The sequence below is a fragment of the Rhododendron vialii genome, chromosome 6a, assembly GCF_030253575.1.
Source record: "Rhododendron vialii isolate Sample 1 chromosome 6a, ASM3025357v1".
NCBI classification, from domain to species: Eukaryota; Viridiplantae; Streptophyta; class Magnoliopsida; order Ericales; family Ericaceae; genus Rhododendron; species Rhododendron vialii.
Window position 1 is genome coordinate 7,433,080 of NC_080562.1, and position 17,307 is coordinate 7,450,386.

At 39.3% G+C, this 17,307-nt stretch overlaps 2 protein-coding genes and 1 pseudogene across 2 annotated transcripts; 2 read left to right on the top strand and 1 right to left on the bottom strand.

Annotated features, from left to right (window-relative positions):
* The first annotated feature begins 283 nt into the window (after positions 1–283).
* LOC131328339 (metal transporter Nramp2-like) lies at positions 284–5,547 on the top strand. The gene is made up of 6 exons (XM_058361289.1): positions 284–321; positions 1,068–1,096; positions 2,503–2,893; positions 4,237–4,373; positions 4,486–5,138; positions 5,323–5,547. The coding sequence occupies exons 1-6, from the start codon at positions 284–286 to the stop codon at positions 5,545–5,547; spliced, it is 1,473 nt and encodes a 490-aa protein (XP_058217272.1).
* Positions 5,548–7,246: 1,699 nt separating this feature from the next.
* LOC131328340 (pumilio homolog 12-like) lies at positions 7,247–11,957 on the top strand. Its single transcript, XM_058361291.1, has 5 exons — positions 7,247–8,178; positions 8,745–8,907; positions 9,575–9,738; positions 10,023–10,281; positions 11,522–11,957. Exons 1-5 carry the CDS (start codon positions 7,247–7,249, stop codon positions 11,666–11,668), a joined length of 1,665 nt encoding a protein of 554 aa, XP_058217274.1. The 3' UTR covers positions 11,669–11,957.
* A 2,715-nt stretch (positions 11,958–14,672) lies between these two features.
* Positions 14,673–16,853, bottom strand: LOC131331301 (alpha-galactosidase 1-like; annotated as a pseudogene).
* Between the last annotated feature and the right edge of the window lie 454 nt (positions 16,854–17,307).

Below are 17,307 nucleotides of genomic sequence, written 5' to 3' on the forward strand. Positions count from 1 at the left end.
AGTAAATTGAAATAAAGCTTTTTATTCTGCAATGAACTTCTCTATGTATAAGCATGTTATTGGTACAACTCGTAGGGGATGTATATGCATCTTGGCGTCGTGGAGACAAATGGCGAAAAATGTAAATAAAATGAAGTGGAACAAGGTTTTTTTTTTTTTTAAAAATAAAAATTCGGAACTGATCATTTAACCAACCGCAATTAGGTCGCATGGCCACACCATAAACATGAGCCTCCTTCACCAGGTACTTCGCATGAGCTTTCGCTCATGGAAGTGATAACCCATGTATTTTGTTCCTTATGAGAGTCAAACTAAAGACTTGTATTTACAAAGTATTTACATTGGTCATGTCCTTTGGATTGAAAAGAGTTAGTCATGTCCAATTATAAAATAATGCATTCTGGGTAATTTCCGGATAAAATTTTTTTGTACCTAGCGGCCCTCTCTTTTGTTTGGTAGGTTAAGAAAATGAAAAACGAAAAGACCACCTGATTGCCAAAAGAAAGAAGCCCCCCCCCCCCTTTTTTTTTATCTGAGGAAGGGACTTAACTCTAATATTTGGAGAATTATCATTTTGATCCCTTGTACTTGGAGCAAAAATCATTTGGACCCTCTTAACTTCAAAAACCCATACTTACACCCCCTGAAGTTGCTAGCGCAACTATTAGGTAGCCGTGTTTTCTGAAAATAACATAACTACCACTGTTAAGTAAGTACTTCATCTTTGGAAAATGATTTTAACACTCCCTTTATAATCTACACTTCTTCTTCTTTTCTTTTTTTTTTTTTGTCTTTACCCACCTAAATTTACAATGTTGCCTTTAGATGTGTGAAAAAGTGTATTAAAAAAAGAGTAACATAGTAAATTCACGTAGATAAAGACAAAAAAAGAAATGAGGATTGTAAAGGGAGGTGTGAAAATCACTTCTTTTGTTTGATCAACAACAAATACTTAGATAATTAATAATAATAAGTCTGGGGTATTTCATCCCTGCAAAGTCTTCGTGAAATTGAAATGGCAAAAAAGACAAAACAATAGTAAAGAACTAATCCAAAGCTGTCTTTAGCCAAGACGTGGACACATTTGTCCGCCTCCCGAAAATCACTTCTTTGTCCTATTAGGTTATCAAGGTAGTTTCGGAGACACCTAAAAGAACATCTAAAAAAAACACCCCAATCTCAATCGCATAGTTTCCAATCAAATTTTGATGATCCGAAACATTTAATGTGTTTAAAACATGCTTTTAAGCGTACCCGAGAGAAATCAGCTCAAAATATGATTAGAGCATACTTGATCCAAATAGTTTTTCATAAATGTCTATATATATTGTGAATATTATTTTGGATTACCTTTTTAACTTTGGTTCATCACCCCCATCTGGAATTCTGGATCACCACGGCCATGTATAGTGATGCATATATACCTCCACCAAATTCCTACAGCCATGCACCAAACCCCCAAACCCAATCCACCTCTTAGCCCACCCACTCCCCCCACCCATGTATATATACCTCCACCAAATTCCTACAGCCATCAGCCATGCACCAAACCCCCTAACCCAATCACCTCTTAGCCCCCCCCCCCCCCGACACACACACACACACACACCCACACCCACACCCACACACACAAACACCTTCCTTGGCCAAAACTGATTTCCAGTACTACTCCAGAAACCCACCATCAGTAAGCCACAAATTTTTTTAAAAAAATTAATAGGTAATGTCAACTGTCTATTTTTTTCTCGCACAAACGCGATTTGTCTAATAGTCTTTCAACGACTTCTACAAAATGAGCGACTCCGATTAATTTTTTTGGACCTGGAATGACTCCAAAACAAAAACAAAAACTGGTGCGGCCTTGTTCGTTTAGGAATCTCAAAATCTCTGGACACGGTCTTTAATAAATTTCTCTCTTCACTTATTACTCTCAAAAATCTCCTTCAAAACCCAAAACGAACATGATGACGACTGGAGTCGCTGGACTGTTATCAAACTGGAGGATAACTCAGTCCCAAATAACACCAAAGAACACCCCCCTCGGCCATGCACCAAAGAACACCTCCCTCGGCCATGCACCAAAGAACAACGGATGTTCACACTACTCCATCACTCTTTTTCTTCTTTTTTTAACAATGCCACCATCACTCCACGAGCATTAAAAAAAATCCCTCCAGCTCCATTTTGCCAAACATCAAGGAGACAATCCAGCTCGACAAAAACCTACGGCAGATCGAAGTTCCGATAATAATTAATATTATTGCTTACATGAATAGAAAAACCAAGAAGAAAAAGAAGGGCTTGAAAACTGTAAAGTAAGCACAGAGAAAAGGCAGAGGAGCCGAGACGATTATACAATGAGCTCTCCCCCAAGGGTAGACAACGCCGACGACGCACCGACCAATGAGGAAGCCGCCGACCGCCTCTTGTCCGATCTACTATCGCCTCGAGGCGATATTTTACAAGTTGACGTCGAGGCGGGCACCACCGCCATGGCGGCGGCGCCGTTCTCGTGGAAGAAAATGTGGCAGTTCACGGGCCCTGGGCTGCTAATCAGCGTGGTGTTTCTTGATCCAGGAAACATAGAGGGCGATTTGCAGGCCGGGGCGATAGGGGGATACTCGCTCCTGTGGCTGATGATGTGGGCCTCGGCGGTGGGCCTGTTGATCCAGTTGCTGTCGGCGAGGCTCGGGGTGGCGACGGGCCGGAACCTGGCGGAGCTGTGCAAGGAGGAGTATCCGTACTGGGCAGGGCTTTTGCTGTGGGTCATGACGGAGGTGGCCTTGATTGGGGCTGATATGCAGGAGGTGATTGGGAGTGCTATTGCTATTAGCATTCTGAGTCATGGCGTTTTGCCTCTTTGGGCTGGTGTTCTTATTACGGCTATTGATTGGTTCGTGTTCTCAACTTCTCGATTTTCTTCGAAGGTGTTCACGTAAATTAGCTTACGCGCTTCTCGATTAATCTTTGAAGATTAATTTGTCGAGCACTAGCAGGAGCCGATTATAGATCCGTGTAGGTTTTAAACCTGAAATCTAAGAGGAGCCTTAAATCGGCCTCATGGGATCGATCGGTCTTTATTGCGCGCTTCTCATAATGTTGAGTTTAATCTTTGAAAAATTAGTTTAAGATCCACTATAAATGTTTGCACTATAGGCCTAATTTCACTAATATTTTTTTTCCAAGGGTTAAGGTCCATTATTTTGTATTTCTAAATTGTGAGGCTCACTCCTTATTTGTAGTAAAACAAAAATATTCTCACATAAAATTATCTCGCCACAGCATTACCGAAAAGTTTACTGGAATTTTAGTCGGTGCCGGAAAAATTGTCGGCGACAGAAATCCGCCAGAAAATTGGTTGAAAAAGTCGCTCAACTAGCGCCGGTCTTGATGACCTAAGTTGGGAAAGATGTTGACCGACAAAAATATTGACTATATAAAAAGATAAATGAATAATACTAAATCCAGATTTCCATAGATAACTATATCTATGTTGTTGGTAATACATAGAGAACATATTATTTTGGTGAATAGCACACAGATTTCATATTTTCATAAATAACTGTTTGTGTTGTCACCATTATTTTTATTTTTTATTAAATAGTCACCATCACCGGTCAACATTTTATTCTCAATCGGTCAAACATCTTCTTCCCCACCGATACCATCTCCGGCTTCGGTGACCATCACTATCGACTTTTCCGGCCAACATTAATTCCGGCAAACTTTCCGGTGAAGTCCACAACGGAAAATTGTAAAAATGATCGAGAAAACTTCTTTGGTAAAGAACATTGTCTACCGTCGTTTAGAAGAATTTGCACATTTTTTCCCGGTAATTAGTAAGAAATTTTTCGGTAAGTGAAGAATTCGTGCGTTCTCTCAACTATTATTCAAAACGCAACTTTGAAATATTTTCCTGAAATGAGAATTTTTCATAAATTAAGAAAAAAAAAAATCAATCTTGATTGCATCATTAAATATAATACTACCTTATGATAGCTAAGGTGAGTTTTCACATAAAGAGAAATCAACCTGTCTGCATATCAAGGATTAGAGCTATGGAATAGATCACTCTGGCTACTCAACAACACAAAGAAAGAACACCCGGTCGCACACATACTATGACCGTAACCTGCGCTCGCAAGATTTGTATCAGATTCTCCTTGATTTAAAACTGGAATGTAAGCTCATTCTGTCATCCCTGACTGTCTTGCTTTACTCGACGTGGATGGACAGTTTCATTTTTCTGTTTCTTGAGAACTACGGAGTAAGGAAAATAGAAGCTGTTTTTGCTGTTTTCATCTCAATGATGGCGCTGGCGTTTGCTTGGATGTTTGTCGATACAAAGCCTAGTGGAAAGGAACTAGCAATAGGTCAGAAAACTAACTTTTCCCTTTGATTGTTCATTTCTTCATTTGTTTTTGCTACCGTATGCCATTGTGATTCCATTCGCGAGCAATACTTAAACTCAATCTCTCTTTTCAGGTCTTTTGGTTCCAAAACTAAGCTCAAAAACAATTCGACAGGCGGTTGGAATCGTGGGTTCTGTCATTACGCCTTACAATGTGTTTCTACATTCAGCTTTAGTACAATCAAGGAATATCAACCCTAAAGAGATTGGTCGCGTCAAAGAGGCTCTCAAATACTACTCCATCGAATCCTCAGTCGCCCTTCTTGTCTCTTTTGCTATCAACTTATTTGTCACATCCGTCTTTGCTGTTGGATTCTACGGCTCTAAACATGCTAGTAGCGTAGGCCTTGCAAATGCAGGGGAATATCTCCAAGACAAATATGGGGGAGGACTAATTCCTATATATTACATTTGGGGAATTGGGTTATTAGTAGTAGGGCAAAGTAGCACCATAACGGGCACCTACGCCGGCCAGTTTATAATGGAAGGTTTTCTAGATCTTCCGTTAAAGAAATGGCAAAGATCATTGATATCGCGAAGTTGTGCAATCGTTCCAATTGTTATTGTGGCTCTTGTTTTTAAGAGATCAGAAGGTACGCTGGATGCGCTGAATGAGTGGCTCAATGTGCTCGAATCTATGCAAATTCCTTTTGCACTCATCCCTCTTTTTACCTTGGTGTCCAAGGAGCAGATCATGGGGGTCTTCAAAATCGGACCTGCTCTGGAGGTAACCAGCTAATTTCTCTTATACTTACTCTCAGTTATTCAAATCCATGGTTTAGTTGTTTTGAGCAAATACCTTACTGAGGACGCAAACTCAAAAGGTCAAGCTAACAAATCTTAGCCCATAGTGATTCGAGGAAAACAACTACCTACCTGTTCATTCACTCCGTTGATTTTTGTTTTCGTAGAGGGTCGTGTGGATCGTGACTGCCCTAGTAATGGCGATCAACGGGTACGTTTTGCTGGACTTTTTCCGCTCCAAGATTAATGGATTCCTGCTTAGTTTTTTGACCTGCGCCGGGACTGCTGCCTATATAGCATTCATGTTGTATCTAATTTCATTCTGTGGCGCCCGACCCTATTCTTGGGTAAGACTGATACGCTCCGACGGAAACGAGCATTCCAGTAATTAAGTCGACAAATCTCCTTGTATGATTGAAGAGGCTACAAAGTTTTTCTAGTATCCTATGAATCAAGTCGTAAGTATAAATTTGATATTTTTTCATTTGATATGGTTCATCATGAGTATATTATTCTTACATCCGGGAAGAGATATATGTTTCCTCCAAAGGGATTGTACAAGTTTTCATTGTACCTGTTTTTGTTTTCAAATAGTAGATATTAGAATCCATGAACTACCTAATTTTTTCTTAATTAAAACAGTTGCAAGTAGTAGATGTATTTTTTATTTGTCTTTGGCACCAATTTTTCTTTGTATTGGAATCCAAAGAAATAAATTTTCTAATATTGTTTTTATCTTATGAGACCTGTTAATCATATATACTGCGCGATGAAATAAGAAGCCGGTTCATCTAATACTGATTAATATAATTAGCATTTATGTACAAAAGCGGATCCTCTTCAGTTCCGTAGTTTGCTTATATGTGATTTCTTTCGGTGTTTCAATCAACAATCAGAACCGTTTGTTCATATTTTAAATTTTTTTGGGACGATCAACCTTGCCAAAATATTATTTTCATTTGATATTGATTAATAATTAATATAATTACGAAATGAATGCATCTTTAAGTACAATTTTTTTTTGTCACACAGTATTAAATTCATTTCCATCAATGCATAAATGAATACCTGGGGGTGTGTTGCACGTTGTGCACGATTCAAACTGTCGTGTTGTCGGATACACGATCTAACGGCTCGAATCATGCATGACACGTTGTTGTGGACAACAAGATCCCCTACTAATCATCAAAATGGATGCGTATAAAAAGAGCCCATAAACGAACAAAACTGAACCTCGAGTCCATTTATAAATTTTAGGACTGCTCAAGAGAAGCTGCTCACTTTCTACGACCTAGTAATTATTTAAAGGTTTCAGGAATATCACGTAACGTTGTTTACATGATATTCTTATCATTTATGTAGCGTCTTGTTAGTTCAATGTACGGGATGGAAAAAATCATTAGTGAGAACTTTTTTCCTGTTATTTTGTACATCAGTGGATTGGTGCGTATGACTTTTGGAATTTACTCACTTTTCTCACAAAATTATCAGGAAAATTCAACAACAATAAAAAACAAAGAAATGAAGAAAAGATATAAAGTTCAAGGAGTAGCAAAATAAAGTATATATTTTACATTTTTTAAAAAGTGTAGAATAATGAATAAAAAAATGTAAAATTGAAGAAATTCCATGTAGGAGAGAGTTTGTGTTTTATTTTAAGTAATTACATTCTTATAGTATATACTACTATATAGTCAAAATATATTATGCGGTAGAGACATTAATATTTATTTTTATTGGGTGATTGGGAGACAATGAGTGATCCACATTATGTGATAACAATTTTTTATTTGTGATGGTACCATGTGACAATGTAACAATGGTACTCCGAGACTACAAATAATTGGCCATATAAACAAGTTTATCAACTCAGCTCTTCTCCTAGTCTCTCTCTCTCTCTCTTCCAAATTCACCTCCTATATACATCTCTTCCTCCCCATAAATAGATGTATACACCTGTTCTAACATATTCAATCCGAAATACTCGACATTGCCCCAAAACCATATCACAAAACCTCTATAAAACCTATCCAAACCCCTCAAAATGCTCAAACCTCCTCTCCTCCTCTCCAAAATTACTCCCATCTTTTTATGGAGAACAATCGACCTCCGTGTCAAAATTCGCCTCCTAACCCCCCTTCATTGTTGGATTATTACGGCCTGATCGACGACAACTGCCCATCGGAGAACGACTCCTCAGTTCGGACGCTAGAACTCGAAGATGCTCTTTCCCACCTCGGCCTCTATGCGCCGCCGTCTCATTGCCAACGGCCACTTACTCCGCCGGGTTTCAGCGGCCAGAAACGTTCTGACCGCGGAAACGCACCGATTGATAATTCAAACGGCGACAAGGGTAAGTTTGGAACTACCCACAACCCTCTTTCTTCAAAATCCAATGCGAATAAATTGCAGAGTTTATGGTGGAGTCCACACCGATGTGTGATAGAGAAAGGTCCTGAAGCATCATGTGGCGGTGTTCCAAGTGCAATTAATAATTTTTCTATGCATGGCCAGATGATGGGTTTCGGTGGGTCCCACAGAAATCCGACCGTGGGGCCGGGGAGCAACAATTATGTGATGAATTCTTCTTCTGGGTCTTTCTTGCAACCCAAGAAACGATCAAGAAATCAACCCAATTCCCAGCTTCCAATTGTACCCTCCTCTAATGAACATGGGAATGAGTTTGATGATTTAAGTCCTATTTTGCATTTACCTCAATTGACCCCTTTTGTGGATTCCCTATCCTTGGGAGATTTGAGGGGTCAGATATTCTATTTGTCGAAAAATGCCTACGGGAGTCATTTGCTGAAGAAATTGATCATGAAGGACCCAAAAGAGGATGAAATTGAGATGGTGTTATCTGATATGATAAACCATGTTAGTAAATTGATGAGGGACCGATACGGGAATTACGTCATTCAGGAGATTTTCAAGGTTTGCAATGAAAAACAGAGGACTCGAATCATGGCATCGCTCACCCAGTCTCGATCTCAGTTCATCAAGATATGCCATAATCAGTACGGGTACGGTTTATTGTTGATTGGTCAATGTTTGTTCAAATTTAAATTGAATTATAAGATTTTTTATTTCAAGATTGTAGATTATAGACTCTAGGTTTAAAATACTCCAATATTGACAAGTGTTAGGATGATATGAGCGCTATTTTCCAATAACCGGATGTCCGGCCAGTTTGTGCGCACGCGCACGTTGACTAATTCCGGGGCCTTAAAGTTAATGATTGGGCAAACCCTCCAGTGGCGTAAAGGTTTTGGAATGTTTGGCCTGTGTAGAATTTGAACATGTGACGTCAAGGAGGACAATTGGTAATTTGCTTTCTAAATTTTGCAAAAGAGTTGTTTTTGGAAGCATAATGAGAATTCAAAAAGGTCCTACTAAAACAATATTTTGAATTTTTCATTATCTACCGCATAATTTTTGTGATGGATTTCCACAAGATGGGTTCCAAATTCACAGGCCAAACACTGGGAAACGAGAATACGAAAATGTTCAATGCATAATAGGGTAATGTGGCTCCCAAACATGTCCTAGGATTGGTTAAATAATAGTACTAATAACTTTGTTGTTGCAGAGCTCGAGCTGTACTGGTGTTGTTGGATCACATTAGTAGCCAACAGCAGATATCCTTATTTATGTCAGCTCTAAGCCCTGGTGCTGCAGCATTAGCCAATGACCCAAATGGTCATTTTATAATCCGGCATTGTGTGCAAAATTTCTCTGGTGAAGATAATAAGGTAATGTCCGATCCTCATTGTTGAATGTGCACCCGTTAAACTTGGATGATTTTGTAATTTAGTAATATTATTGCTCATTGGGGAACCTATTTTCCTCTACATGATTGTTGTCATTTCAAATTTTCAATTCGTGATTGCTTTTGTTTCAACTTTCAAGGGTTGGGTTTATCTGCAGTCCATCAAAGGGACTGTGTCATCTAGTTAGTTCCGTTTGTCGGCCCTTCCTGTCTCAATTCAATGAAAGATTCCATTTATTTTCAGATAGTGCTGAGAATATAAGCCACGTCAAAAATTATGATCATTGATTGTATATCGATTGATATCGTTTCAGAACACATGTACGTTGCAAAAAAAATAAATTTGAAACACTATCGAGACTTTCTTTTTCCAACATAGATGTGTCATGAAAGCATTGGTATTCGATCAACATAGTTTCTGACGTAATGACTGTTCTAGGCAAGATTTTAAAAAAAATAAAAAATGAAGGGTCTTGATCATCGAATTCAGCTCGAGAATAACTCGCAGACGGAGAGAAATATACGGTCCGGTCCCTTTGAGGGAGGGGAGAGGATCTTGCTCCTTGTTTCTGAACATACTCAATACAAGTCTTTTTATACAAGTTTCATTATGTTCAATGAGTTCATTGACACCTACCCTGTCTATGCAGTGTCTTATCAATGAGATGGCGATACATTGCTTAAAGGTTGCAACCGATCCGAATGGGTCCCGCGTGCTGCAGTCATGCTTGTTGCAGTATCAGGGAGAATATAGAGTGCACCTTTTTGCTGAGATAATAGCAAATGCTCTTCACCTAGCAGAAGATCGTCACGGGTTCGTATCTATAGTTCATGTTTATTTGACTGGACTAATAGTGGCAATACATACTTCCACAAAATAAGAAATCCGATCGTAAGTAGTAGCATGGGGATTCATAGCTATATCCCATTTTTGGAGGGATATCTAGTCCTTTTCGACTTTTAATCCAATGTAATGCTTTTTTTCCAAAGTCCAAACAAACGAATGGAATGATAAGACCTTATCAAGTACTTATTATGACTCCCACTGCAACATAAGATTAACGTTTGTATATTCTTGCTTTTTCCTTTCGCATGTAGCAACTTTGTGGTGCAACTTCTACTGGAACTGGGGATAGCTGAAGTCACTGAGAATCTCCTGAGGCAGCTTGGAGGGAGTTATTTGGCTTTGTCCCGGAAGAAGTTTTCTAGTTGTGTTGTGGAGAGATGTTTGAGAAAAGCAGGAGAAGAGCAAGCCTCATGGATTATCCTAGAGCTGCTTACGAGTCCAAATGTTTGTGCTCTTTTAGTTGATCCTTTTGGAAACTTCGTCATTCAGACAGCATTGGAAGTGTCTCAGGTATGCTCAACAGCTGAATCAAATGGATATCGTAATCTCCTCGTCATATTTGTCTACTAAATAATGGGATTTTCAAGAAATTCGCAAGGCTGACTTGAACTCTTGAAACTATTTACATGCTGGCTCTTGGACCCAATATGCTCGAGGACGTGTATTTTCGATGCACATACTTCCATCGGCATGGTTTTTTTTGTTGGTCTGGGAGTAAAAGAAAAGCCAGAGAAAAGTGGAATTAACTAAATTAGAGTCGCAACCAATAACTTATAGTGATCAGCTAATCAGAACCTTGCCTCGATATTTTAAGTAATATGTGCTAGAAAGCGGGATCTGTGGTTGTTAGCTACTGGCTGCAGGACAAGGAGACATTAAGCCATCTATGATTAAATGTGGGATAGTCTGAGGAAATCAAAGGCTTAAGGCTTAAGGTTAGCTGCTGTTTCATGTTATATCTTGTGGAATCTTCAGGAGAGGTTAAGGATTATAGCTTGATTATGAAAGGTTCTGTGTATGAAGGTGAACTACCTTAGGGTTGTGAATAGTACCCCATTGAATACTAAAGACTATTCTGCGAAGAGGAAAGCAGCTTTTCGTCATAATGAGCAAGCAAATTTACAAAAACTTGATTATTCAACACGAACTAATGCCGAGAATGATTTTGTTCAATCTCATTTGTTGAAAGCGAACAATTCCCTCATTGTCGTTGGTTGAAAATGTACGAGTCTCACCCTCATCTAGTGCCCCATTAATAGTAAGTATTCAACGAAATCTAGCTGAGTGCAATAATACTTGGTGGCGAACATTTGAGATGTGGACATTTAACACATCAAAATCTGAGCGCAATGCGACTCATGGATCCAAAGTAGAACCTCTACAAATCTGAAAATCATCTAAATGCCCTTGGCTCCTAAAACAAATGTAAGACTTTTTGAAGATTTCATTGCGATAAAAGAAAAATAGTAGACTTTATGTAGGCAGTTTGAAAATCAACTCTACAAGATTATCTGAGTCATCTTGACAGCAATATTGTCCTGCCCTTTCAATGTAATTGAAGTTGGAATATCAGGATTACCATTCAGTAGTCCTTCAAAAAAATAACCTGCTATTGCTGTGCTGGCAGTACATTTTATTGTTTTATCTTTATTAACTTCAATAAGTTTGTGTTTGGCTTTAAAAAATTTCCTACATTCTCTGTTATTCATTGGTACGTCGGTAACCTGTTTCTTACTTATTGCAAGAGCAGGGGGTAATCCGCAGGGCTTTGTTCAACCTAGTCCAACTGAATGCTCATGTTATGCGCTCCAATCTTTTCGGGAAAAGGGTCCTAGCACTCTTCAACGATTTGAAGCTGCAGCATGATTTGCCATTCGAGAGTAAGACACTGCTCTAAGGTATCCAATTTCTCAACCGCTGATGTTTGTGGGACTTGGTCAAGTCGTGTGTGTTTGTCTGTCATTGGTGATGCATCGATATCTGGTGTAGATGTGTAGTTTTGGAAATTTGTGATTTGTTGTTCATTACTGTACTCCCTACGTTCATTTGGGTAAAGGAATTATGCTTCCAAACATTGCCTTGTAATGTATGCAGAGAGACCCTGGGAACCTGTAATGCACTTTTGCACTATAGGGGTGCACTCTATGTACTGCTCGGATTTCCTATAATGTTCAAATTACGCACTATAAGTGTACCCTTGCACTATGGAATGGGGGATATTGTCAAACAACACCTTGCAAATCGGTGCAGATTGGTCACTCATCTCGGTAATCGACGGCTCGGATCTTAACCAAGTAAGAGACTGAGTTGTATGCGATTTGTATGCACTCGATTCGATTCGAGCCGTCCATCCCAAGATGAACGGCCAGATCAGCCACTCTGCTTTTGCTCAGCAGGGAGCTGCTCGGCAGCATCCCTGGTCCCTGCACTATAGGGTCCCCAAGTCTTGTGGCAAAGATGGTGGTTCGTTCGATTCATCTTCTTAAAAAAATACAACTCCAATTAGTGTTTCTTCAGGTGATTTACCCTAAATAGGTGTGCACTGAAAGAGAATATTTAACCTCAATAGGTGCTTTTCAAATATGTAAAGAAGTAAACTGTCTTTTTGAAAGAAAATTGAACAACATGACAAGAAAACTAAACGACCAAAGCAGATGTACTAGACTTCTAGTATTGTCGTTTCTCACTCGATTAAAGATGAAATTATACAGAGAGAAATAGAGAAGATAAACATATGATAAAAATGAGAGAAAGAGAGGAATAAAGATGTGACGGACGAAATACAAAGATAGATGGAAGATGATGATCTCTCTTCGAATCATGAAGATTGATCAAACATCAATTCGATCCATCTTTGTCAAGTTATTTTGAAAACTTTTGGACACATAAAAATTACTTAATAAGTTTGGCACATTTTATTGCTTTCAATTGTAGTGGAAGACATTAAAAATTGGGCTCAATCGAGAAGATGGTCCTTTGTCTGGTGTGATAGGGAAAAAAAACCATATAGCTCACTGGCTTGCTTTTTCTTGTCCTAGTAGAAATTTTGTTAATCAATCAGGTTGTATTCCTCCTGAGTTGGAACTTTTGCTTGCTAAAGATGTAATCGGTTCTTAGTCGCTATACATTAAATGATCCTTTTCAAAAAAAAAAAAAAAACAATTATAACCAAAGTGGGCTGAACGAAATCCCATTAAATAGTCCACAAAAGGCTATTGGCTAATTTTTGAAAGAGGCCTTACTCAGATTGGATTGAGCAAATTTTTTTCAAGAAGTCATAAAAAAATTTTGATAAAATTACATGGAGACCCCCTCATCTATACGTTTTGGACACGAACACCCTTTAACTTTTAAAAACACCCACAGACACCCCCTCATATATTATCGTTACCCAAGTTAACCCCTTCCGTTGGATTGCAGTTTGTTTCAATGGCACGTGCCAGTGCTTTTGGCCTTTTGAGACAAAAATACCCTTAAAACCCCATCCTTCTCCAGAATCCTCAACAAACTTCCCAAGACCGACCCTTCGCTCCGGCCTGCATTCGTTGCGTGATCAACTCTTCGACACCATGATAGCCGATGAGATGATGTTGCCCATGGCGTTGGCGATAGGAGGGATCAACACGGATGGGTAATTTGGACAAAACGGATTTCCCAAACTCACAAGTACCAAAGTACACAGCAGAAGAGGCAGTAGATTTCTGATGCCCCTTTGGTCTGGAGCTTTGTTTTGACGGTGTTGAGGGGGTGGAGGCACACGTAGGTGAACGCGCCGGCGATGCCACCGGCGGCTGAACCAATGACGGAGCGTTCGAGCATGGTAAGGGTCTTGAAGAGGGTCTGGATCTTTGGGAAGGCTTTTGTGGCGGGTTTGGAGCGATTCTGGGATGTGGGTTTTCGATTTTGTTGTCAATGGTGACGGTGGTTGAGGCGAATTGAAGGGTTTTGTTGGTTTGGTGTGGTTTGGGTATGGAATTGTACGGGCTTGTGGATATGAGGGTGTTGAAGTGAGTGAAGTGGGTGTTGAAGTCGTTGATTGGGGGGGGTGGAGTTGGAGAGAGGAGGCCGAGGGATGTGCAGATTCGTGTGTCCATTTTGGGCTTTGTTCCTCACTCTCTATGTGTTTTTTGTTAGGTGGAGTTGGAGAGAGGAGGCCGAGGGATGTGTAGATTCGTGTGTCCATTTTGGGCTTTGTTCCTCACTCTCTATGTGTTTTTGGTTAGCTTTGTGTTGAGTTTCATCTTCGTTGTGGAGGCCCTGCTCATGTACGAGAGAGAAGGTTCGAAACATGGTTGGATAAACGAAACAAGATTTGGAAGTCGAACTTCTATAGGGGAGACAGTGCAAGAAGGAGAGGGAGACGAAATTAGGTGTTTGCAATTTTTTTTTTAATCTTTGAGTGTTATTATAACAAGGGTATATTTGTGTGAGTGTTATTATGACAAGGGTACCTTTGTCATTTCAGCCATTCCGTTAACAGAGTTTGTGATTTTTTAGTTTCAAGCAGATGAGGGGGTGTCTGTGGGCATTTTTAAAAGTTAGGAGATGCTCGTGTCCAAAATGTATAGATGAGGGGGTTTCTGTGTAATTTCACCAAAATTTCTTTAAGGATAACTTGCTGTTTGAATCATTTTTGTAAGACCCATAATGGGCCCCGCAAAAATTAAAAAAAACCCATCAATTTCTTGCGAGTGCCGAACAAGGGCTTACGTGGCATTTTATGTCCAAATTTATAATGTGTTATCGATTGGACAAGTAGGTAAGTATGATAGTTGAGGGGATGAAATCATCAAATTGGTAGTTTAGGAACTAAGTAGAAAAAATGTGCATAGTTTAGGGGATAAAAAAAAAAAACTGTTAAAATCATTCCTTGTATTACGGCGGAGTGGCCATATAACTTGATCAATCATCCACAATAGTCTATGTTTCTATGCACGCATATTCTCTGCAGGAAAAGGGAACCAAAAAGTAAAAATTTCATGCATGGAAGGCATAGAACCTAGCATTCGATCTGCTTAGTTACAATTAATTGGCGAACACGGGTAAAAATTAGTTGTGCATCCGTGCTTTATTGATAGGGCTAGATATCTCAATTTGTATCATCGAGAAAGTTTTGTTTATATTGAAACCATTATTATGTGAAACCATTATTGTACTGAAAAATTAGAGCAGAAAGGACTAAGGAGGTCACATGCAAGTACTAAAAAATTCCACTCCAAACTTGCATGCTTCTGATCTTGGTAATCAGTTTTGTTTCAAGAAATGGGCTTCAAGACATACATCTTGCATTTATGAGAATCCAGATAAGCTGTTAGGTTCCCCACGAATGGTTCCTTCAAGGTCTTGTGCTGCAATCGAGATACGTGCAATTAGGAATATCAAGTTACCTACCAACGTACCTACCTAATAGTAAGAAGATTTTTTTTTTTTATCCGAATAGTAAGAGGATCAATGCTGTGCAAAGTTCATGGAGCATGATAATAATAATCAATCAGAAAAACACCTCCCAAAGATCTCTTGCTTCTACAACACTGTTGGGAGGAATTCCAATATCATCCCACTGAGCTGTGATAGGATGGGGCAAAAGACTCGGGTTTAGCAGGACTAGTGCCACTCGATAGTTTGAAAGCGGCCCTGCCCAAATCTGGTGAAAAAGGAAAAATAGTACTAAGCCCTTGGTGCTGTGAACTGTAAGCAAATACCGAAGCTGAAGCAATAAGATGATCACTTTTTTCGAAGTTACCTCAAGATTTCCTTCCATTCGGACCTTTTTAGGCTTGAACACCAAGTGGATCTGTAGTTCGAAAGGACCGAAAAAATTGCAAAGGATTAGAGAAGCAATAAGAAATGTATCTGTGGATTAGAGAAGCAATAAGAAATGTATCTGTTTATAGATGGATGCATGGGGTATACCTTGGTTAACAGCAATCACCTCCTTATTCCCAATGATTTCCATGGTCTCTTTTGTTACATTTCTCACATCACAGCCAATGAGAAGAGGAGCCTATTAGTAGTATTGGGCAGGAATGTAAAGAAGATAAACCATCAGAAACAAGAAAAGAAGGGGCTTTTGGTATTTAGGCAAAGCATGTGGCAAAAAAAGAAGAGAAGCTTAGTACCTTGGAAACAGCCCATTTACTAAAATGGACGACATATTCGTTTTTGGTCATCCCTCCATTTCCCACCTCAAGCATGTCAGGGTCTATACAAAATCAAATCAAATAACTCTAGTCATCTGATCCATATAGTCGTTCGAAGTCATATAATATTTTTTAGCAGTCTGTAAGAATAAGGGAGAAAGAATACTAACCACTTCTCTTTTGTGGATATAAAAAAAAAGAAAAGAAAAGAAAAAAGAATACTAACCATTCCAGCCCCCAGGCCTTGCAAACTAGGCATAAAATTCATTCGTATCAGCTCTAGAAACCATACTGTGATGAACCCAAAAAAAATGAAGAAACATGATGCACCAGTCTGTCAACACAAGTATAAGAACTGTAATTTGCATAAAGCTACCTTTCCCATGTATGATGAATATCACTGGTAGTTCTCCAGCTATTTCCAACCTGGGCACCCCATAAAGCAGGGTGCATGTCTCCCCTAATACACAAGGAAAAGTATGTTAATTCGACAGCAATTTTAAAACTGACTATCTCAAAGGGCAGTAAACCATTGTCAGAGAAAAATAGAGTCACCATTCGCATAGCGAGAAGAATATGGGACGGCCTGCCTTCATTAGAGCTTGGGTCATTACAGGTTATCTGCATGATTAAGAGAGAGAGGCAATAGAAGTTATTTGATACCCAGTAGCCATAGGGGAATCCACATGATAAATTGATGATGCTGCACACTTATTGCATAAAACATCCTACCGAACAGTTGGCTTAGAACCATCGTGGTTACAGTTGTCGTACTTCAAATAATCGATGCCCTATGACAGCAGGATGTAAATTTGTAAAGAGACTTTTATACTGTGAAAACAAGAGATTTGGTTCTAGTGCATTCTTGCTCATAATTCATGAACGTACCCACGAAGCAAAGGTTTTGGAATCAGTTTATTCATGACCAAGTGAGCCAGGCATGGTTTGCTACAAGTAAAATAACTGCAAAATGGAGGTTCATAGATCCAGCACCTCAATTATGGTGTTCCAGAGGAATATCTATTTCAAACAGCACAAATGTACAGTCCACTTTACCCTGCATCCGCGTAGATTCCTAGCTTAAGACCTTTGCCGTGGACATAGTCTGCAAGGGCTTTATTCAGGCCCGGCCCTGAGATTTTCGAGGCTCGAGGCAGAGTTTGAAAATGGTACCTCTTATTTTTTAGTATATTTATAATTTGTTCGAGAAAACTACCAAAAATGGTTGTAGTTCGGTGGCAAAGTACTTGTACCATTTTGGAAATTGTCCCATATCGGTTAATTATCATCTCGAGAACTAGTATATGAGCTTGGACGGCCTCTCCTCTCATTGCCAATTGGTTATGAGGTGGATGCTTTAATAATATTTATACTTGCATGTAATGGAGATTGTCAA

Coding starts and splice junctions, on each gene's coding strand:
- LOC131328339 (XM_058361289.1), top strand. CDS start 284: ATGTATTTTGTTCCTTATGAGAGTCAAACTAAAGACTT. Junction 1,097..2,502: donor GGACACATTTGTCCGCCTCC/CGAAAATCACTT, acceptor CCATGGCGGCGG/CGCCGTTCTCGTGGAAGAAA. Junction 2,894..4,236: donor CTTATTACGGCTATTGATTG/GTTCGTGTTCTC, acceptor GTGGATGGACAG/TTTCATTTTTCTGTTTCTTG.
- LOC131328340 (XM_058361291.1), top strand. CDS start 7,247: ATGGAGAACAATCGACCTCCGTGTCAAAATTCGCCTCCTAACCCCCCT. Junction 8,179..8,744: donor ATATGCCATAATCAGTACGG/GTACGGTTTATT, acceptor TTGTTGTTGCAG/AGCTCGAGCTGTACTGGTGT. Junction 8,908..9,574: donor TCTCTGGTGAAGATAATAAG/GTAATGTCCGAT, acceptor CTGTCTATGCAG/TGTCTTATCAATGAGATGGC.